The following is a 22,217-nucleotide window of genomic DNA, read 5'->3' as shown; positions in this document are numbered from 1 at the left end:
TTCCATGGCAGATTTTATAGTATGTGAGAACTTCCGGATATAAAATCACAGAGGTAAGGAGTGCCTGGGTGGCTCAGTGGGTTAAAGCCTCCGCCTTCGGCTCAGGTCATGATTCCAGGGTCCTTGGATCGAGCCCTGTGTCGGGCGATCTGCTCAGCAGAGCGCCTGCTTCCTCCTCTCTCTCTGCCTGTTTCTCTGCCTGCTTGTGATCTCTGTCTGTCAATTAAATAAATAAAAACTTTGAAAAAATCACTGCGGTGAGCAAAACTAAGAAATACCAAATGAGAGGTGCAGCTTTCAAAAAATTGGCATAGGGACACCTGGGTGGCTCAGTCAGTTGGGCATCTAAGAGTTCAGCTCGGCTCCTGATCTCAAGGTCATGAGATGGAGCCGTGAGTCTGGTCCGTGCTCAGCAGGAAGTCTGCTTTACTCCTCTCTCTCCCTCTTCCCCTCCCGACTCATGTACTCTGTGTTTCTAAAATAAACCTTTTAAAAAATTGGCATATACTTATATATATACAGTCACAAATATAATTAGTTTTAATAATATATACATATATATTTGTGCAAAATGTTTCTTCTCAGTTACTATATCCCACACATAACTTCCTATCATTTTCAATCATAGTTCCCAATCATAGATCACAGAAATATCCCCATTATTGTTAACCCTAATGTAGTTTAATTTTTTAAAAAGATTTTATTTATTTATTTATTTGACAGACAGAGATCACAGGTAGTCAGAGAGGCAGTCAGAGAGAGAGAGAAAGGAAAGCAGGCTGCCCGCTGAGCAGAGAGCCTATGCGGGGCTCGATCCCATGACTTGAGGTGAAGGCAGAGGCTTTAACCCACTGAGCCACCCACGTGCCCCCAAAGAGACATTTTAAACCCATCATTCTTTAATTTAAAAGAGGCAGACAATAATTGGAAGCATTCAAAGATTTCCTTCATCTCTCTTAACAACCATCCAATTAAACCAGCTCACAGTAGAGTGGCTGGGATTTCACACACTTATAAAACGAGGTATTTGTGGAGGGAACATTAAAACTACAGGTGTAGGTAGTCTCATCTCACTGTCTTTCCCATTGGTCAGGGAAGTCAAAAACTTTCAGGGCCTGTGTGGGTAAATGCCTTGACCTTGAAATAATCTGGGTTGGCCTGAATTGAATTTACATTTGCAGTGCCCACTTTCCACCAGGCGAGGGGGATAAGGATCACAGATTCACCCATGCCCCGTCCAGGAGCCCTTTTTCTCAGGAGCAGAAAGATGGAGAATCTCTTTGCTTTACCTACCAAAGGCCAGATACTTCACTTTAAACTATGATAAACATAAGCGCCTCTTCTGAAGACCCCTGGCAACCCAGTCACCAAGTTCAGGATCAGGCTCCAGCCCTGAGATGATCAATTTGTGGGCGATGAGGTGAAGAACTAAGGGGGGAAGGCCCAGGATATTTCTGTCAACCTAAAAAAATCTGAGAGTCTGGGTGGGGAGGAATCATGGATAAAGGATAGAGAACCCAAAGATGAAGGCCAAAGGGCTGGCCTTGCTCTGGATGTTGACGATTGTCCACCCGGCCTCAGAGGAAATAGGCAGCAGCTAATAAACTAATTCCTGAGTCCTGGCCTGCTTTTCTCCGTGAGTATGGCAGTTTCACCACATTACCTAAAGACATCCCTTCAGAAACTATACCATGTTTAGGGGCATCCAGGTGGCTCAATGCGTGAAGTGGCTGGCTCTTGATTTCAGCTCAGCTGGTGATCTTAGGATCTTGAGATCCAGCCTGGCCTCTGGCTCAGCACTCAGCATGGAGTCTGCCAGTTCCTCTCCCTCTGCTCCTCCCCTGCTTTCTCTCTCTCTCTCTCAAATAAATAAATAAATAAATAAAATCTCCAAAAAAAAAAAAAAAAAAAGAAATGAAAACATGTTTATAAAGTGAGACATTCTGGAAGTTACTCTTTAAGACAAAGAAATAATGAGAAAAATGAGGGAGAGCAAAGAAACAGTGAGATGCTGTGTCAGTCACCTGCAGAGACTAGATGGGGAAGATATTTCAGAAAGTATTTCTAGTTGTCCATTATGGACAACAGTATGGAAGGTCCTCAAAAAATTAAAAATAGAACTATCATATGATCCAGGAATCTCACTGGATTCCAGTTCCAAAGGAACTGAACTTAGATTTAAAGAGATATCTGCACCTCTATGTTCATTGCAACACTTTTCACAAGAGCCAAGATATGCCAACAACCTAAGCGTCTGTCATCAAGTGAAAGGATAAAGAAAATACAGTAGACACACACAATGGAATATGATTCAACCCTAATTAGGAAGGAGATCCTACCTACCATTTGTGACAACCAATGACATTGTGACAACATGGAAGGAGCTTGAGGGCACAATGCTAAGCAAAATAAGCCAGTCGCAGGATTCATACTACCAAAGAAGAAAAAGAGACAGAGACAGAGAAGGAAAGAAAGGGAAGAAGAGAAAAGAAAAGAAAGAGAGAAAAGAGAAAAAATGAGCGAAAGAAGGAAGAAGGGGGAGGGAAGGGAGGGAAGATGGAGCAAAGGAATGAAAGAAGGGGGGAGAGAAGGGAAGGGAGGAGAAAGGAAGGGAAGAAGGGAGGAGCGTCTGGCTGGCTTGGTTGGTAGACCTCATACCTCCTCACGCTGGGGTCAGGAATTTGACCACCATGCTGGGTGTAGAGATTATTCAAATAAACTTAGAAAAAAAGAAAGAAAGAAAAAGAACTGTTTTTTTTTTTTTTTAAGATTTTATTTATATGAGCCAGAGATCACAGTAGGCAGAAAGACAGGCAGAGAGAGAGAGAGAGAGAGAGAGAGAGAGAGAGAGGAGGAAGCAGGCTCCCTGCGGAGCAGAGAGCCTGATGCAGGGCTCTATCCTAGGACCTTGGGAACAACAGCAGAGCTGAAGGCAGAGGATTTAACCCACCGAACCACCCAGGCGCCCCTAGAACTTGTAGTTCTTAAAGAAATTTAAAATAATACTAGACGTGGGGTGCCTGGGTGGCTCAGTGGGTTAAAGCCTCTGCCTTCGGCTCGGGTCCTGATCCCAGGGTCTTGGGATCGAGCCCCGCATTGAACTCTCTGCTCGGCAGGGAGCCTGCTTCCTCCTCTCTCTCTGCCTGCCTCTCTGCCTACTTGAGATCTCTGTCTATCAAATAAATAAATACAATATTAAAAAAAATAATACTAGACTATGAGGATCAGTCGCGTTTCACAAAGTCATTTATTTCATGTACCTTTTTTTCCTTTTCAATGAAAGCCAATATGTTTCTAATATTTCACACTGGATTCCCAACAAATTAAACGCATTTTTTGAACAGCACTTCACATGTTTCTAACATTTCACACTGGATTCCCAGTAAATAAACCGCGTTTTCTGAACAGCAGTTTACTTCCAGGGCTGAACATCTGAACTGTTACTTTGGCAGCAGAGAGACCGACACACGGGATAACCTAGACTGACAGTTTGGGAAGGTGGGTCATATTTGGCTCATTTCTCATTGGGCGACCTTCACCGGGTTGCTAAGCCCTTCAAAACCAGTTTCCCTGATTTGTGTGGCAGGATCTCTGTGATCGTGGAGGGGCTGGAAGCGCTGAGAGGAGGTTCGCTGCGGTCGGTGGCCCAGTGCGTGGACTCTGAGGCCCCGTGCATCCCCGCACAAGGCGAAATCCCTGGAGTTCCGAGCGCTCAGCCTGGCCCTAGGGCTCGGCGCCCCGCCCGCCGCCCCGAGTGAAGACTGAGGACCGGCTGACTCGTCTCCTCGAGGGAGCCATGAACCAGTCCCATGCAGGCACCCGCCTGCGCGTCGTGCTGGGACACCTCGGCCAGCGCTCGGCAGGCGTCGGCGTATCCTTTGCGGTGCGCGTGGCTCGGGCTGCAAATGTGGTGGCCTCCAGGGCTCTTGGCACAGCCGCCCAGCGGACTCTGCCCCTTCCTGCGCGCCCGCGTCCCGGCGTTGGTGTCAGCTGTTCCGGGCGCCCAGGGGCGGGGAGGCAGGGGAGCCGGGGCAGGAGGGTTCCCAGTGCGGGTAGCCCCAAGCTCCCAGCCGGGGGCCCGGCCTGCTCGCTGGGCGGCCGCGTGACAGTGCCGGCCTCAGGGGCTGCTGTGGCGCCGCCCCAGGCTTCGCGGCCCTCCTGGGACCTGTTTTCCTGCCTTGCCCGGGAGAATGGAAGTTCTTCCTGAGGGCCTGCTCTCAGCTAGTGTGGCGTTTTCTGCACTTGGTCGCGCGTCACCCGACCGCCCAGAGTCCGAGGCGCGCGAAGCACAGTCCCAGTCGCTCCTAAACTGGAGCGCAGGGCTGCCTGGAGCACCGGGGGTGGGCGGGCCGGTGGACACTCAGGCAGCAGCGCACTGGGGCGCGGGGAGGGAGGGAGGCACCGGCCCGCACCCTCGGGCTCTTCTTTCCTTGAGGAGAGCTGTGCGAGCTGCTCCGCCAGGGTGTCCCTGAGCCCCGCAGGAGTGGATACGAGGTCTCCCGGTTGTTCTTTCGGAGTTACTCGCGGCGGCGATGTGTGCGCCACCCGTGTCGGATCCCAGAAAATGTCACTGCGGGACCCGGACGTCAGATGCTTTATGGAATTGTTTCTCCTGCTCCGATTAAGTGTTCTCTTTCAGGGGGTACTTTGGGCGCAAAGAGACACTGCGTGGGATTTCCCCGTAAGTGATGGGATTAGGCTGTGCTTTGCTGTGTGCAGGATCCTGAACTCCTTCCTAAAAATGCTTCTACGAATGTCTCTTTTTACTTTTATTTTACTTTTACTTCCAGCCACGATGTAGCAGAACCACTGCCCACCTCAAATCCCGTCGCAGATCAAGGCGATTATGTAATCTCATTTGACCAGTGAAAACACAGAAACCGAGGCCAGGAGACATTAAAACTTTTGACCAAAGACATTTAATTACTGAAACCAGGGGTTGACAAAGTGTGTTCCCAGGACCAGCAACAACTTCCCCTGGAAACTTGTTAGACATGCGGATTCCCAGGCTCATGTGGACTCCCCATACTCCGGAGTGGGGCCCAGCAATCTGTTCTCACTTGTTTCTGATACATGCCCACTGGTGAGAACCACCAACGTGTGGGGACTGGAGATAACTGGAACCAGAATGATGGTTTCCAAGTCCAGTCTGTGACTACTATGAAAATTCTGGGGTGCCTGGGTGGCTCAGTCCCTGAGTCCTCTCTTGATTCTGGCTCAGCTCTTGATCTCAGAGTTGTGATTTCAAGCCCAGCATTGGGGTCCATGCTGGGCAGTGAGCCTACTTAATAAATAATAATGATTTTTAAAAAAATATTTGGATCCTGCTGGTGCTTCTCTAATAGTGTTGAGGTTAGAGTTTCTTTTTCATCTGTGTTGACTAGAAGAGCATTATCCTATCAACCTTCTGCCATGGTGGAGATGTTCTACACCAGCACTATCCAGCAATAGGAGCCCCATGTGGCTATTGAGCAATTGAAATATGGCTTGGGGCAGTTTTCCTTTTCATTCTCCTTTTTCTTTTTAAAGATTTCATTTATTTATTTGACAGACATAGCTCCCAAGTAGGCAGGGAGGCAGGCAGAAAGAGAGGAGGAAGTAGACTCTGTGCGGAGCGAGAACCCAACGCAGAGCTCGGTTCCAGGACCCCGGGATCATGACCTGAGCGGAAGGCAGAGGCTTTAACCCACTGAGTCACCTAGGTGCCCCTTTATTATCTTCAATTTAAATAGACAAACGAGATCAAGGTCTCTGGTATAGGACAACTCTGCTGAAACAGTCAGTGAACGTGCGTGTGGTTGGGGCTTAAAAACAATCATGCAAATCACGTGGCCATCTCTTCCCAGCCTTAACTGATTCTAAAGAGATGTGGGTTCTGGAATAAAGCAGGTGTTTTAAAGCATAAAACACAATGCATCTTTAATGCAGAGATGCATCAAGAAAAAAACAAATATGACCTATAATTCCAACTCTCACGGATCATTATCAGTCAATGTTTTGGTCTGTTTCTTTTCTGTGCATTTACATAATTACAGCCATCCTGTATAGATAGCTTTTTGCAACCATTTTTATCATATTTATTAACATTATATAGTAAGGACATGAAACATTTCCACATCATTGAAAAAACTCTCTGAGGAAAGCAGTCACCACCACCAGAACCCACAATGGTAAGGAGAAGAATTGTGGACTGAAATATTGCCTTCTGGCCACCACATCTTGCTAGTAGCTGACAAAGGTCATTAACTCTTTGCCTAGGAAAACAGAGGACAATACTGTTCCCAGTTACATAAAGACAAGACAAAAATAACATGTTAAAGAGTAATGACATTTTTACACTCACTCCTTAAGCTAAAGAAACAATGATAAAAATTAAGAAGAGGTTTAGTAAATTTGCTGTAGTTCTCTGGATAGAAAACTAGAAAGAATTTCTAGCTCTATATTAAAATAGTTAAAATTATACTAAAAATTATACTAAAAAGTTAAAATTATATAAACTATGTGGCTCATGCTTTAGAGCCTAGCCACTGTTTATTTAATAGAATTTTTTTTTTTTTTTGAAGAGTAACAAGCCAAACCATTTGTTTCTTGTATTTCAGAATGGATTCCCACTAAATTCAATTTCTCTTTGGAAGAGCACATTTCTTCGTACTGCTAGATTTAAACCTTATAATTTTTATTTCCTTGGCAGTTTAGTGGAGGGAATAGTAAGTGGAAGAAATCAGTGGAAGCTATGAAGTCAAGAGTATGGGTCGAGTCTGGCCTGAGGCATTTTCTGCTGGATGATCTGGGACCCAGTTACTGAGCCCTGTGAGTCTCATTCTCCTGCTCTGGGCAGCAGGGATGGTGATAAAGGTCTTGGGACTTCCAGTCCCTCCTCTGGGCTCTGTGAAATGAGACGATGTAAGCAACCGTGCGTGCCTGTCCGCAGCTATGTGTGTAACCCAGTCTTCCCTGGTGAGAGCAAATTCAGGGCAGACTGTTGTTTCGAGAAAAAGTTGACTCCTCAATTTCATTTTATTTGCCTTAATTCCCTACCTAGGTGGCTCACTCCCCTTCAGGGGCTGTTTCTCCTAACAGTTTCCATCCTCCACAATTCCAGTAAGTAGATCGAATTGTCATTAGTAACCATACAATGTGTATAAAGCATTTCCTAGTGGTAATTAAGATATAAAACACATCTCATGTTGTCTGGTGAAAATTCATTACACAGGGGCACCTGGGTGGCTACTGGGTTAAGCATCCAACTCTTGATTTTGGCTTAGGTCATGATCTCATGGGCTGTGGGATCGATCAGTCATGGGTCAGGCTCTGTGCTCAGCAGGAAATCTGCGTCACCCTCTCCTTCTGCCCCTGCCCCTGCCCCCTCTCTCTCTTCCTATCTCTACAGAGAATAAATTCTTTTCTTTAAAAAAAAAAAAGATTTTATTTATTTATTTGACAGACAGAGATCACAAGTAGGCAGAGAAGAAGGCAGGCAGAGAAAGAGGAAGAAGCAGGCTCCCCACGGAGCAGAGAGCCCGATGTGGGACTCGATCCCAGGACTCTAGGATCTTGACCTGAGCCGAAGGCAGAGGCTTTAACCCACTGAGCCACCCAGGCGCCCTAGGATAAATAAATTCTTAAAAATAAATTCATTATACAAATCATGTCTTGCCAGGAGAAGTTCTAATTAGAACTAGGAAAATTTTTGAAGATGACTATAATTTATATGTATTTTATACTTCAGAAAGAGGAAACATATCAGAGGTGTATAATCTGATTTTGTTCAAATTCAGACATGTATACCTCATTTAAGTTAGCCATAGGCTATATTAGCTAGTGTCTTTGGTTTATACCTCATTTAAGTTAGCCATAGGGTATATTAGCTAGTGTCTTTGGTTTTTTTTAAATTACCTTTGTAGAAGAAGACATCGATCTCCATGGAGTATTCTCATAGAGCCACATTTCCAATCTGGAAGAATGGACTGGGTGATCTGAGTTTGTGCATATGCTATGCACTTACTTGGATTTTGTCTCTTTGATTTCTTCTGAGAAGATATGATCTAGACAATTTAAAGTATAAAATGTATTGAATTTGTCTCCTACCTGAACAACCATACATAGTCATTATCGAAGAAATTTGAAAGAGAGTGGAATTAAGAAAAGTCATTCACAATTCCATTACATAGGAGCAATCACTTAAAAACTGTGTTTTTAAAATTTATTTGCATTTTTTTCAAGTACCTTTTTAAAGATCTTATTTATTTATTTGAGAGAGAGAGAGTGAGAAAGACCGGGCGTGAATGAGAGATCGGGAGCAGGGGGAGGGGCAGAGGGAAAAGCAGATTCACTGATGAGTAGGGAGTGCTATGCGGGATTCGATCCCAAGACCCTGGGATTATGACCTGAGCCAAAGGCAGATGATCGACCAACTGAGCCACCCAGGTACCCTGTGTCTTGGTTTTACACAAATCTAAGTGTATTTTATTATAGTAAGTCTGTACATGCCATTTTATGTTCTTCATTTTCTTAGAAGATTTATTTATTTAAGAGAGAAAGTGCACACATTGCAAGTTGGGGGAGAGGCTGAGGGAGAGACTCTCAAGCAGTCTCCCCACGGAGCCCATAGAACATTTGGGGGCTCGATCTCAGACCTATGAGATCATGACCTGAGCTGAAATAACCAGTCCACGCTTAACTGACTGAGCTCCCCAGGGGCCCCAAGCTCTTCATTTCTAAGACCTGTGTCCTAACCCATTGAGCAGATATAATTTATTATTTTTCTATTCTTTGGTAACAGTACTAGTTAACATTTTAGATTTAAACCTTTTTAAAAATGTTCAGATTAGGGGCCTGCCTGGCTCAGTGGGAAGAGCATGTGACTCTTGATCTCTGGTTTGTGAGTTCGAGCCCCACATTGGGTATAGAGATTACTTAAAAAAAATAGATACCCTCCCCCTCTAGACTTGTTTAAAAAAGAAATTTCAGATTATTTTCTTAGAGTAAATAAAAGTAGAAATGCTGGGTGGAAGAGTATGAACCTTTCTCAGGCTCTTGATACATGTTGTTGGATGGTGATTTTTCACTTATACTTATTTGTAATTCCTTTTTCTCCTTTAGGTATACTCGGGATAATAATGTTCTAAGCCTAGAACAGAGAAAGTTTTATGAAGAAAATGGGTTTCTCGTCATTAGAAATTTGGTGTCTGATGCTGATATTGAACGCTTTCGGTACAGTAACCGTTCGTTGTTTTACAAAACTATGTTGTGTTTGCAGTGGGAATGTGAGTAGGATTAGCGTGTGTGTTCAGGTATTTTTCGGTGATTGGCTCATCGGGAAGTGGTTAGGGACATGAGCTCTGGAGCCAGACTGGCTGGCTTTCATCTTAGCCAAACTACTTCCTGTTGTGTTTCCTGGAGCAACGTACTTTCTACTCCTCTGTTTTCACACCTGTACAATGGGGATGTTAATCGTATTTATGCTCCAGTGTTGTTGTGAGGTCTGGATAAGGTGAAGTACACACAGATGCCTTTGAACGGGGCCTGGCCCATGGTAAGCGTGAGAGAAGTTATTTGCTGTTACTACTCAGGTACACCACATCACAGACGGCTCCTCACTGTTCTGTTAGGCTAAGGAATAGGGGAGTCCCCGCAGTGAGCTCCAGCCTCACAGTGAGGAGACAGGGGCTGCTGCTCTGGTCATTTTCTCTCTCCATCCTCAGAACTACTCAGCCTGACCTGGAGGTCAGTCTGGTGCAGAGACACCCCCTGCTCTATCTCTGAGACTCTTTCCACAGAACTGGCCAGACAGGTGCCTGGAGCCTGCAGTCATGACATCATCTGCCAATTTAATTTTCTAGGAACGAGTTTGAAAGAATCTGCAAAGGGGAGGTGAAACCACAGGGAATGATGATAATGAGAGATGTAAGCATTGCAAAATCAGAATTTATTCCAAGTGAAAAGATGGTTTCAAAGATCCAAGATTTCCAAGAAGATGAGGAACTCTTCAGATACTGCACTCTCCCTGAGGTTCGAGAACTTTCCTGCATATTCTTTTTCTTTAAGTGAATAATGCACCTACATGCTTGCCTCTAGAATTGCTTACACTTTATCTGGCCCCTCTGTTTTGTGGCTGGTGAACAGTGGTTCTCAAATGGAGGCGGACATTTGGCGGTGCCTGGAGCGTGTTGGGTTGGCACACGGTGGGGACTGTGTGCTTCTGTCAGGGTAGAGGTGGGCATGGTGGGTGGGTGAGCTGCTAATGGAGCCCAGAGATCCTACCGTGTGCTGAATAGTCCCCTCCCCAAATGATGACTTATCGAGCTCCAAATGTTAGTCGGGGGCAGATGGAAAACCCTCTTCTGGAGTCTGGTCATTATTCTTGTTTACGAAGGGCAGGAATTCTGCCTTAGAGACGAGGCTCTCTCACTGTGGGTATGGGCATATCAACAGGAGGGACACTGCAGATTCTATTCACTGGACATCCATTTATTGTTTCTTTTTGTCTAATGAACTGGTCAGTAGAGGTTTAAGTTTGTGTTCAGATTTAAACTCATTTTTTAAAAAATCAATAGTTTTTAAGAGTAGTTCAAGTTTACAAAGACATCCACATGGTACAGAAGGGCATAAGATGAAAAGGAAAGTCTCCCACCCTCCAGCCCCACTCACACCAAGCTTTCTGGTGTCTTCAACTAGAAGTCTCTCATAGCTCTGCAGGTCCATCTGTCTACCCCCCCACCTTTTGTGTCACATGGGAACATACTGGTTGTCCACTTTACAAGTGTAGTTTCTACACTTATAATAGATCTTACACATCCTTCTATATCACTTATATATTAATTTATATTATATTTTAAAATTATTGTGTAACATCCCATTGCATAAATGTATCACAGTTTATGAATGATTTTTTTAGAATGGTTTTTTTTTAAAGATTTTATTTATTTATTTGACAGAGAGAGATCACAAGTAGGCAGAGAGGCAGGCAGAGAGAGAGGAAGGGAAGCAGGCCCCCTGCTGAGCAGAGAGCCCGATGTGGGACTCGATCCCAAGACCCTGAGATCATGACCTGAGCTGAAGGCAGCGGCTTAACCCACTGAGCCACCCAGGCGCCCTTTAGAATGGTTTTAAAGGACACATTGCATATAGTACATGCTAGAAATTATAACCCCAAGTGCTATTAGAGTATTTGCCCATGGGGGCACCTGGCTGGCTCCATTGGTAGAGCATGCTACTTTTTTTTCTTTAAGATGTATGCGTTAATTTTAGAGAGGAGGGGTGGGTGGAGGGGGAGGGTCAGAAGGAGAGGGAGAGAGAAAATCTCAAGCAGACTTCCTGCTGAGCACAGAACCTGACATAGGGTGGATCTCTGGACCCTGGAATCATGACCTGAGCTGAAACCAAGGCTCAATTGCTTAACCGACTGAGCCACCTAAGTGGCCCAAGCATGTGGCTCTTGGTCTTTGGGTTGTGAGTTCGAGTACAAGGCTGGTTGTGGAGGCTACTTAAAACTTAAAAAAATATATATTTTTAAATCGGACACCTGGGTGACTTAGTTGGTTAAGTACCTGCCTTGGGCTCAGGTCAGGATCCCTATGTCCTGGGATGAAGTCCTACATCAGGCTCCTTGCTCAGTAGGGAGCCCTCTTCTCTCTCTACCTACTGCTTTCTTTTTTGTTCCGGCAAATAATATGACAAATAAATAAAATCTTTTTAAAAACCACATTTAAAATAATTTTAAAAATAAAGAAAATTTGCCTCATAAAAAACTCTGTGTACAGGTAAGCCAGCTATGAAGTCCAGCCCCTTGGGTGGGGGACAGCAGGGGATATGACTTCCCAGCCTCAAGTCCTGCTATGGAAATGGAAGTTGTGTGCATCCACCAAGGAGGAAAATCTTGACGTTAGTGGCAGCACAGGGTAGAGTTAGCACGATTGGGACATCCAGGTTTCCCACCACTCTAAAATCTGAACCAGCATTTGCGTGGTTCATGCAATTGCTGGTTCATGCAATGATTTTTAGGAGGTGGGTCCCGATTTTAGTAGTTAGGTATTTATTTTAATGTGTATTGGAAAAAATACCCAGCACATCCAACCTAGGACCTCAGGAATATTATTAATCAGGATAAGACGTAAGTTAGTTTGGAAAAATTGTTGGCTAACTATATTGGGCACCTCTGTAAAGTATGATGGAAATGGTAAAATGGCTCTTGAGGGTCACTGAGGTTTAGAAAATACTGATCAGAGGCACCTGGCTGGCTTAGTTGTGGGACCTTGAGATCAAGGATCTGAGTTTGAGCCCCCTCGTGGGATTAGGGATTATTTAAAAAGGAAAGAAAGAAAATACTGGCCTAAGGAAATTGCAAAAGTTGACACGCTTTATAAACAAACAAGTAGGAGGCCTGACTTCTAGGATTTTGGTTTCATTTCAAGCGTTTCCTGCTCAAGTTGCCAGTATTCCTTCTACACAGGATCAAACAGTGAGAAAGCAGTAGAACATGCTTCATTTTTTGGAGTCAGACAGAATTGGAGATTCAGTACCATCTTTCTCATTGAATTGGCCCCGCAAACTTGGGCAGTTTATTATCTATGGGCTTATTTATTGGGGTGTTCACTTTAAAGGATTATTCATCCATGGAGGCATTACTTTCTGGAATCGCTGTGTGTTTTAGGTGGGCTGATGCATAAAGCCCCCTGCAGGTAGTCGGCATACACCGCCGACTCCTTTCTGCATGTACCCCTCCCTCGGTGGGTTAGAGGTAAAGAGGTAGCACCCCAGTTGCCCTTCTCTTTTCCTCTGGGCTACGCATGGCCGTTGCACATGTTGGGGCCTCTCATGGTCCCTTCTTTTTTTCTTAAGTAGGCTCTATGCTCACTGTGGGGCTTGAACTCACAAACCCCAGCTCAAGAGTTGCATGCTCTACCTACTGAGTCAGCCAGGCGCCCTCCATGGTCCCTCCTTATGAAGAATCTTGGTGGGGGCGGAGAGAAAGCTGCCTGCTCACTGGGCAACTATGGACAGTTCCAGTTGAAAGAAGGTTTATCGCTGCCTTTCCCAGTTGATTTCTCAGAGAAACACACGCCTCTCTCTATCTTTTTTTATTTTTTAGATTTTTAAAAATTCATTTATTTATTTGACAGACAGAGATGACAAGTAGGCAGAGAGAGGAAGAGAAGCAGGCTTCCCGCTGAGAAGTGAGCTGGATGCGGAGCTCGATCCCAGGACTCTGGGATCATGACCTGAACTGAAGTCAGAGGCTTTAACCCACTGAGCCACCCAGGCACCCCCACAAGCCTCCCTTGTAGAAAAAGTGGTTAGGGTTGCAACTGGCTTGGAAAAGCCTGTTTAATTCAGAGTGTTGCAGACATACCGTTGCAACTTTTTCATGCTTTCAAGCTTTGTTTGCAATGTTGTAAAAATACTAAGTGGTTTTTAAATATATATATGTTTGTTTGTTTGGAGGGGAGGGGCTTAGGGAGAGAATCTCAAGTCAACTCCCCACTGAACAAAGGGCCCAGTGCAGGGCTTGATACTGTGACTGTGCAGTCATGACCTGAGCAGAAATCAAGAGTTGGAAGCTTCACTGACTGAGTGACCCAGGTGCTCCTACCAAGTGTTGAATGAAGGCATCTTGGCTCTTGTACAGATAATTGTACTTTGTGCCACTTTTGTGCATTGGAAGTTTCGGTAAACTTTTTTTTTTTCTTTTCCCTTAGATTCTGAAATATGTGGAGTGCTTCACTGGACCGGATATTATGGCCGTGCATACAATGCTGATAAACAAACCTCCTGATTCTGGTAAAAGGTTCCTATTTGTTATGGAGAAACCCTCCTCCCAAAAGAAAAAAAAGAGGAAAAGAGAGAGTTTAAGGTGTTCTAAATCTAGCTGTGTGTGTAATTGCTAAATTTGGATAACTAAATATATTTGTCCTTTTACTTGTCTTAAAATAGCATACATCATAACAATAGTGAGGTAGAAGAGCGATTTCAGATATTAACTGTAGGGTTATTGTTGGGTTTCTGGAAGACTGGCTTGCTGCTCAAAAGTTTGGTTTAATAAACATGATTATTCATATATTATAGGCTCCTATTATAATTCTCATTATAATAAATCCCTAAGCTTTGTTAACTATTCTTACCAATGGTGGTGTGAATTCTGTTTTCCTGATTGAAGATATTATTATAATCAAAATTAAGGCTTTCTTATAAATCACATTCATCACTTGACGTAAAATGTCTTGTGATTCCTAAAATGTAGCTCCTGAGATCTCACTCCCAGAGAAACTGATTCTGAAGCGAAAACCCAGGAATCTGCACTAAAATAAAAACTATTTTTAAGTAGGCTACATGTCCAGCCTGGAGCCCAGCTCGGGACTTGTACTCATAACCCTGAGATCAAGACCTGAGCTGAAATCAAGAGATGCTTGACTGAGCTACCCAGGTACCCCCAAGAATCTGCATTTTTTAAGCCAACAGCTCTTGGTCCATGCTGAGAAATTCTACTCTACTAGCAGTAATAAATTGGTCCTTCAGAATTCTTTATTGTTTTTCCACTTTTTCTGGAGAAAAAGAGGCCAGGAGAGTTTTATGTGACTAGCCTGTAGTGTAGCACCATGAAATCTCTCCTACCCTGGATGTCTTGCTTAGAAACATCGGGGTTGGGCATAGGGGAACAGTACCAAGTTCAGACTGCAAAACAGGGAACCACGTAAATGTGGTTCTGTAATCTCTGATTCTACATAATGACTGTTCATCAAGTGCTCTTAGTTCTGTGAAGAACTTCTTGGAAGCGTTTTATTAATTTAATTACTCGATAGTGTTTGTATCAGCCACTTAGAGGGCTAGCAGGGAACTTCAAATTTGGTTACTCTCCAGTTGAAAAACTTTTCTTTGAGCGCTAGGCTTTGTGCCCAAATCAGAGTTACAATGGAATAAAGCACAATAGAGATCATAACATGTTATGAGTTGCTAGAGAATGGTGGGAATCCCTCGCTGTCAGAAACCCAGGAAAAAAGGGTAGGATCTGGAGTCACGCTGTTGATTTGATATTCCAATTTGGTGCTTATCTCTCCAGGCTGATTGTCTGTAGTGTGGTTTCACTTCTTTGGGTTCTGAAGGGATAGACACTGATCTGGTTTTCAGGCAGAGGAGATGAATTCTGAGGTTCAAGTGTGGTTTAACAGCAGGTTCTGTTTCAGGCAAGAAGACATCCCGCCACCCCTTGCACCAGGATCTGCACTATTTCCCCATCAGGCCCAGCAATAACATAGTTGGTGCTTGGACAGCCATGGAGCACATCGACCGGAACAATGGCTGCCTGTGTGTGCTCCCGGGCAGTCACAAAGGTGACCTGAAGCCACATGCTTATCCCAAGTGGGAGGTATAAATCCCTTCTTTCCTTCCTTTCCTTTTTCCTTCCTTCCTTCCATCACTTCCTTCCTCTCTCCTTTTATTTTTTAGGATTTTATTCATTTATTTATTTGAGTCAAACACAGAGAGAGAAGGGATAAAGGGAGACAACTCGTGATATTTGCTCGTGATACTTGTGAGAGGTGGTGCGGGCAGAGAGAGGCAGAGGGGGAGGAACACGGACATGTAGACTCTGGTGAACACTAGCTCAACATGCAGCTTGATTTTGTGACCCTGAGATCATAAGCTGATCCCAAAATCCAGAGTCTGATACCTGACTCCCTGAGCCACCAAGGTGCCCTTAGAAGGTAAATCTTAACCAGAATATTTATTGTTCTGATTTATTTTTATTTATTTATTTTTGAAGATTTTATTTATTTATTTGACAGAGAGAGAGACGTCACAAGTAGGTAGAGAGGCAAGCAGAGGGAGAGGGGGGAAGCTGAGCAGAGAGCCCAATGCGGGGCTTGATCCTAGGACCCTGAGACCATGACCCGAGCTAAAGGCAGAGGCTTAAACCACTGAACCACCCACGCGCTCTATTGTTTTAATTTTAGATCTGATTCCATACAGAACTTTAACAATGAGATGATTTCCTTTCTTAGCAAAACATTGTTTTTGGTTTTGCAACCAGGATCAGGGAAATTTCAAAGATGTCAGGTAGAATAATCATTTTTCTTTCAACAAGTTTTGGAAAGCTGACCAGTGTGGGGAACTGTGGTAGGCACTGTGTGGAATCTAAAATCATCAAGCTTCATTGCAGAGGTCAGATTAAACACCCACAACACCAGACGCATGTATCAGCTGCCAAGTAATTCTTACCCACTGATCGCTATATCTCAGGATAAAGACGAGGGAGGAATCATCTCCTTCCTGCTAGAGAGATCAGCGAAGGCTCTGGGGAAGGAAGAGTAGTATTGCACTGCCTGCCGGTTGCATGGTTTATTGATTGAACTATTGAATGCTTTTGAGCCCACGAATGGTAAGATCAAATAGGCTCTTCAAGAATGATAATCCTGAGATCTAGAGCAGGAGATACTGAAGGTGTGGAGTCCAGAGGCAGAGAAACCAGAGAGGAGACTACGTGTGTTGTAGGCCTCAGACAATAAATTCTGAAAACCCCAGAAAAGCATGTGTTGTTCAGGTGGGAAGAATGCATGTGGGTTTTTTGTAGGAAGTAAAGAATATGGCTTTTAGGACTTGTCTCAATTAGTTAGAATTCTTACACTAAGGATTAGTGCCAAGTGAAAATCTTTGAGTCTGGATTCTGATATAAAATCTGAAATTGTGAGATTCATAATCTGTTGAGGTTTATGGAAAAACTGAGTTGAGGTTTAGGGAGTTTGTTGCAGGCAACAGAAGTGGGCTGCGGCTGACTTAAGCCAAAGGGTGTGTTTGGAGGGTCGCAGCACATGCTGATTTGATGGAAAAGCTGGCAGGCTCTGGTAAGCAGGAAAGTGGGAGTATGTCAGTGGGAGTTCAGGATGGGGCACCTGGTGGGGGTAGTTGATCCTTGACCATGACCAATGCCTTTGATTGATCCTCTGTTCAGATACAAAGTGATGACAGTGGGAGGTCAGATTGAATTTGCATAGGTTACATGTGCACCTCGCCAGGAGAGAAGGGCACTGGATGAAAGGCCCAACACAGTCCAGCAGGAAAGAATCCTTCCCCAGAAGAATGTGGGACAGTCCTATGAAGGGGGCTGGGGTACTGTGCTCCCCCCATAACCATTACTTAAAGCAATAGCTAACATTGGAAGTAGTTCTAAAAAAGCACAGTGTTGTAATTTACTATTCTTTCTTTACTCTGGTTGTGACATGAGTGCTTTCTGAGCTGAGGAGACTTGAACATTTTCTCTCTTCTGGCCTGAGAATACAGTTTGCTTCCCAGAGGTACTCCTGAATAATAGAAGAATGATTTAGGCAAAGTTACGGGGGAGAAGAATATCATGTGGGGAAAGTGGGATTACAGATTCATGCTGGAAAGGGGATCTCCCATGTTAACTGCAAAATGCAAAGTTGGTCTAGATCTTCATTTATAATTCGGTAATGAAGGATAAGTGGAAATTTCATATTCTTCATTTGGGTCCCCAACTCCATGATTTTTACAACCAGATGTCTGAGAAGTTTTTGTATATTTACAGTTGCTTTGAGAATCTTTTTTTGTCTTTCTCTTGGCAGAACTTACAAAACCTTTGCTTTTCCTAATGAGTCATTGACAATATTCTTAATCATTGGGTTCCTCAAATATAGTCTTGTTTCTCTTATGTGTTCTAGGGAGGAGTTAACATAATGTTCTACGGGATTCAGGACTATGATGAAAACTGCCCCCGAGTGCATCTTGTGATGGAGAAGGGAGACACTGTTTTCTTTCATCCTTTGCTCATCCATGGATCTGGTTGGAACAGAACTCAAGGATACCGGAAGGTATGCATTCCCATCACTGTACTTTCCAAAGATGAATACATTAGAAACAAAAAATGGAGTTTGTGACTCCACTGCATAGAAATTCCATGTTCTGGGCAAAGCAGGCAGTCCCTTCAGTAGGCAGTCACCTCAAGAGAACTAACCTGAAACTAGGAAAATGAGTTTTAAGTTTAGATTAGCTTATAACTTTTTCAAGAATGGAGAGAACCAAGTAACCTCCAACTTATCTTCAGACAGAAAGAAGATGGGGATCGTATGTGATGCTATTGGACTCAAAGTGTCCATTTTATTACAAAGGGGTGGTGTGTATATTATTGTCCTTTGCAAGGTATTTTTGTGGGTTATTGTTTGTTTTCATGATCCATAGCCATTGAAATGACAACTCACCACAAACTCAACTGAGTAACTAACTTCCCTGACTAAGAAAATGGTGAAGAACCCTGGAACACATTCCTGTTTAGGACTTGAGGACATCCACACAGTAGAAAGATCACATGTTGAAAAGTTAAAGTCCTCTTACTCATGTTGTTATGTTCCCCGCCCTTTTTAAAAACAAGTATCGCAGGGAGCTAAAAACCTCTTGTATTTCTCAGTCAGACTTAAACTGTACCTGGGGAAAAAGAGATACTGAACCCTGAAGAGACTAATACAGGACAGCATGGAACATTCTAGAAATCAAAGGCTGAGTGAAATAGCTGACTTTCTAAAGGAAATCTCCCTGTTCGGTAGCTGGTGTTAATGGAATGGGTTTTTTCCCAGTATTAACCCTGTCACTCTACACAGGCAATTTCCTGCCATTTCGCTGGGGCAGACTGCCACTACATTGATGTGAAAGGCACCAGTCAAGAAGTCACTGAGAGGGATTTTTCACCGATAGGAAAAAAATTATATGGATTTCCAGATGACACCAGGCTGCAGGTATGCTTTTCTGAGATGATAGGTTAAGACTTTTTGTCTTCTTTTCTTCAGATGCTTAACAACTCTCATACCTGTTGTAATTTAGAAGTGTAACATGCTTTGTTTAGAGCGCCTTGCAGAAGCATTGCTGAGACCCACTAAGAATTATAGTGGAATTTCAGCTTGTACGCACTTCCCCAGCTGGGGAAGCTTGTATGCACTTCCCCATCTGAGCACCCCATGCTTTTTTATGTCTTTGGCCACCCTGTGGTACGCAGGCTATTCTGTTCCAGGATGGACAGATGGAAACAGAAAACAGATCTGGAGGAGAGCAAGTGAAGGACGAAGGCCACCTTCTTGAACGCACAGAAGGAAAGTTAGAGGCTTGGGCTCTCACCCATAGGCCTCCTTTATTTGTATAGCGCAGAGTATTGACGTATCTACAAATCCAGGGAGACTCCCAGAAAGCCATTCCTAAGCAGGTTTTGTTTGGGTCAGTTGGCATCTGGAGTTTCATGGAGCGGACTTCAGAAACCACTGATGCTTATCCGTGGGGGATAGAGACATTATTTCGTAGCCTTTCTACTTAATATACATCACTTGTAAATTCTTTGTAACTAGAACATTCAAAGCTGATGATGATGGTCACCAGACAAACTGTAGTCAACGCAAAAATAAACATATTTTATTGTGAATGAAGTCCATTTTAGCCGCTGAACCAAAAAGCTGATCTTATGTTTTAATTTGCATTCATCATAAATGCATGCATTTCCTATGGGGGAGACCCCCAAGGAGACCAAGCGTCATGATAACTCTGGGCCTTCCAGTACTCTGAAGAGTACCATACACCAGCACTAAGCTACCGTGCCATTAGGAGTCATCTTCTGAAACTCCTTCCCAGCTTAAAATCTGACTTCTCCCTTGCCCCTTCTCCCTTTAGCATCTATGACTCTATCCCACATCTGCAAAGGCTCTCATTTCACACGGTAGATGGTAGACCCTCTGTCCTCCTCCCTTGGTCCAGTGCTTAAAGTGCATCATATTTTGTCAAGTGGGCCTTCCATGCAACACTCTGAATTTTAAAGCAGAAAAAATGCATATATTATGTTTGGGGTAGTAAGTGATTGCCTTCTGTATTCATTTCATTTATTTGAGAGAGAGAGAGAGAGAGAGCAGGAAGGGCGGCAGGCAAAGGGAGAGGGAGAAGCATACTCCCTGCTGAGTGGGGAGCTTACTGAGGGGCTGGATCCCAGAACCTTGAGATCATGACCTGAGCCAAAGACCGATGCTTAACGGACTGAGCCATCCAAGTGCCCCACCTGTACTTATTTGAAAATGTTAGTCTTGCAGATATAGTTCCTCAACTTTACTTAGAATAATGATATTAATTTCTGCTACATAGCTCTTTGTGAGTTATAAGAGCTCTTTCATATTTCTAGTTTTACTTTCTTCACAAATCCCGTGGATCAGTCATTCTCATTTTTTGTTTTTAAGATCTCTTTATTTATTTGAGCGAGAGAGAGTGCACGCAAGCAGGGGGGAGAGAGGAGGGGAAGGGAGGGAATCTCCAGCAGACTCCTCCCTGAGGGAAGAGCCTGAGACAGGACTCAAACCCATCACCCTGAGATCATGACCTGAGTCGGACACTTAACTGACTGAGCCACCCAGGAACCCCTCACTCTGCACACTTAGGGAGAAACTGAAAAGTCCAAGAGGTTGGCCTGTGTGATGTAAGTGACAGAGGTACATTTTGGAGTCAGGTCTAATTCCCAAACCGTTTTTTCCACCTGACCTAGCTGTTCACTCAAACATAAACAAGAAACAAAAAAGTCTGAATTGTTTTATTAAGAACAAAGGAAAAAGAAATCCCAAATCAAGCCATAACTCATGACATCACATGCACGTAGGAGCAGATCACTGTAAATGGGGCAGTGTCTAAAGGAACGCAGGACAAGGGGCAGTGTGGACTGTTGTGACCAAACACTGTGTTTAGCCAGTTGAGGACACCTGTGGTCAACAGCAGTGCCAAATAACACAGGCTGACCTTCTGGGGACTTGCTCTCTTAGTTTGGTCAACACTATTCTAGATGTGGGCAAGTACATTATTTGGAGTCTTAGAATATGGTTTATTTACCAGTTGATAGGACTACTGTGCAGACTTTTTCCATTTAACTGTTGGTAGATGCTAGAAATCTACTTCGTCTCATGCTGAACAGATCCCTGTGTTCCATCCACTGACTGTGCTTGGTTTTATTTCCAGGATGTGTTTAGATTTCGAGTGCGGCTGGTGAAAGGAAAGAGGATCAACCTATGAGATAGCCGTCCGCTTGAGCTCTTTGAGAGAAAACAGAACAAATCAAGGTGTCTGGGGAAAATTTTTTAACAACCTATCCTAATCTTTTCTATCGCTTGTTCTCCAAATCATGACATGAGGATAAGGTACTTGCTGGTATGTGGTTAGTTCTGTGTGCAGACCTGTTGCTTTCATGGAGGAAGATATGTTACAGTGGCTGATTACTGTTTTCAGGAAAACTGGGGGTCGCAGCTAATAAATGTTTCTTGTCTAATTTAAGTGTGTTCAATCAGTTTCTTTGATTCAGTTAGCTCTTTACCCAAGCAGAAAGGTATCCTTTGAAACTCCGGGTACGTGGACTCTTGCATCCCTCTTCTGGAAAACCCACCACCCCCTGACTTCATGGCACGAGAGATTTCTCAGATCTAGAACACCATCTAACACAGGCCCATGTAATGAAGGGCATTGTGGAGTAGAAATAAGGGAGATGCTTGTGCTCTGACACAGGATTCCTTGCATGACTTCTCCAACCCAGGCACCCTCCTTATAAAAACAAGATCAGATCTTTCCAAGTTGTTTTTCTCTGTTCCTGAAGAAGGAAGACTAAAGTGGCTTCATCTGCTATTTTTTATTGGGTAAGGCAGCTGAAAACCCTCTGCATTTATGAACGAAACCTAAACTCTTTCAAACTACAGGGACAATTTTAGATAGTTTAGGTTTCTAGTGGGCATGAACTGGGAGAATTTATTTTATTTTGAAATTTGATTTTTTTTTTTTTTAGAGAGACCTACACACACACACACACACACACACACACACACACACACACACGCTGAGCAGTGGGAAGGGGCAGAGGGAGAGGCAGAGAGCCCCATGAGCAGGGAGCCCGACAAGGGGCTCAATCCCAGGACCCTGAGATCAAGATCTGAGTCTAAGGCACAGGCTTAATCCACTGACCCCCCCTTGGGGCCTCATGGATGGGGGGTTTATTTTATTCAGTGTACACAAGCTGGGGCAGCAAAGAGCCATAGTCTTGATTTTTAAAAACAATAATTTGCTAAGAAATAACAAGAGTCCTTTTCTTGTTAATCTGCTAAGCACAGGTTTTCCTAAAGAGTTTCACTGTTTTTGTCAGGTTCTTTGTGAGGGCAGCCTATTTAAGTTCAGGTCCAGCTGGAAGCTGAAGAAGGCAAGACTATCCCTGACAG

At 43.9% G+C, this 22,217-nt stretch overlaps 1 protein-coding gene and 1 pseudogene across 2 annotated transcripts in view; one reads left to right on the top strand and one right to left on the bottom strand.

The window, feature by feature from the left end:
• The window catches only part of LOC309869061 (heterogeneous nuclear ribonucleoprotein A1 pseudogene), a 361,742-nt pseudogene that overhangs the window by 208,303 nt on the left and 131,222 nt on the right, over positions 1–22,217 (bottom strand). The gene's annotated exons all lie outside the window — the stretch shown is intronic.
• Positions 3,580–21,283, top strand: LOC309869058 (phytanoyl-CoA dioxygenase, peroxisomal-like). Its single transcript, XM_082739563.1, has 9 exons — positions 3,580–3,871; positions 7,043–7,101; positions 9,103–9,213; positions 9,843–10,011; positions 13,698–13,779; positions 15,180–15,361; positions 17,670–17,819; positions 18,603–18,737; positions 20,977–21,283. Exons 1-9 carry the CDS (start codon positions 3,797–3,799, stop codon positions 21,028–21,030), a joined length of 1,017 nt encoding a protein of 338 aa, XP_082595689.1. The 5' UTR covers positions 3,580–3,796; the 3' UTR covers positions 21,031–21,283.

Source organism: Mustela nivalis (genome assembly GCF_964662115.1).
Source record: "Mustela nivalis genome assembly, chromosome: 7".
Classification (NCBI taxonomy): domain Eukaryota; kingdom Metazoa; phylum Chordata; class Mammalia; order Carnivora; family Mustelidae; genus Mustela; species Mustela nivalis.
Note: the sequence above shows the minus strand (reverse complement) of the source record. Positions and strands in the feature narration are given on the sequence as shown.

Excerpts from the sequence above, each read along its gene's own strand:
- LOC309869058 (XM_082739563.1), top strand. The coding sequence starts at position 3,797 with ATGAACCAGTCCCATGCAGGCACCCGCCTGCGCGTCGTGCTGGGACAC. Across the intron at positions 3,872-7,042 it reads AGCGCTCGGCAGGCGTCGGC|GTGGCTCACTCCCCTTCAGG; the intron begins GTATCCTTTGCG and ends TTCCCTACCTAG. Across the intron at positions 10,012-13,697 it reads GATACTGCACTCTCCCTGAG|ATTCTGAAATATGTGGAGTG; the intron begins GTTCGAGAACTT and ends CTTTTCCCTTAG.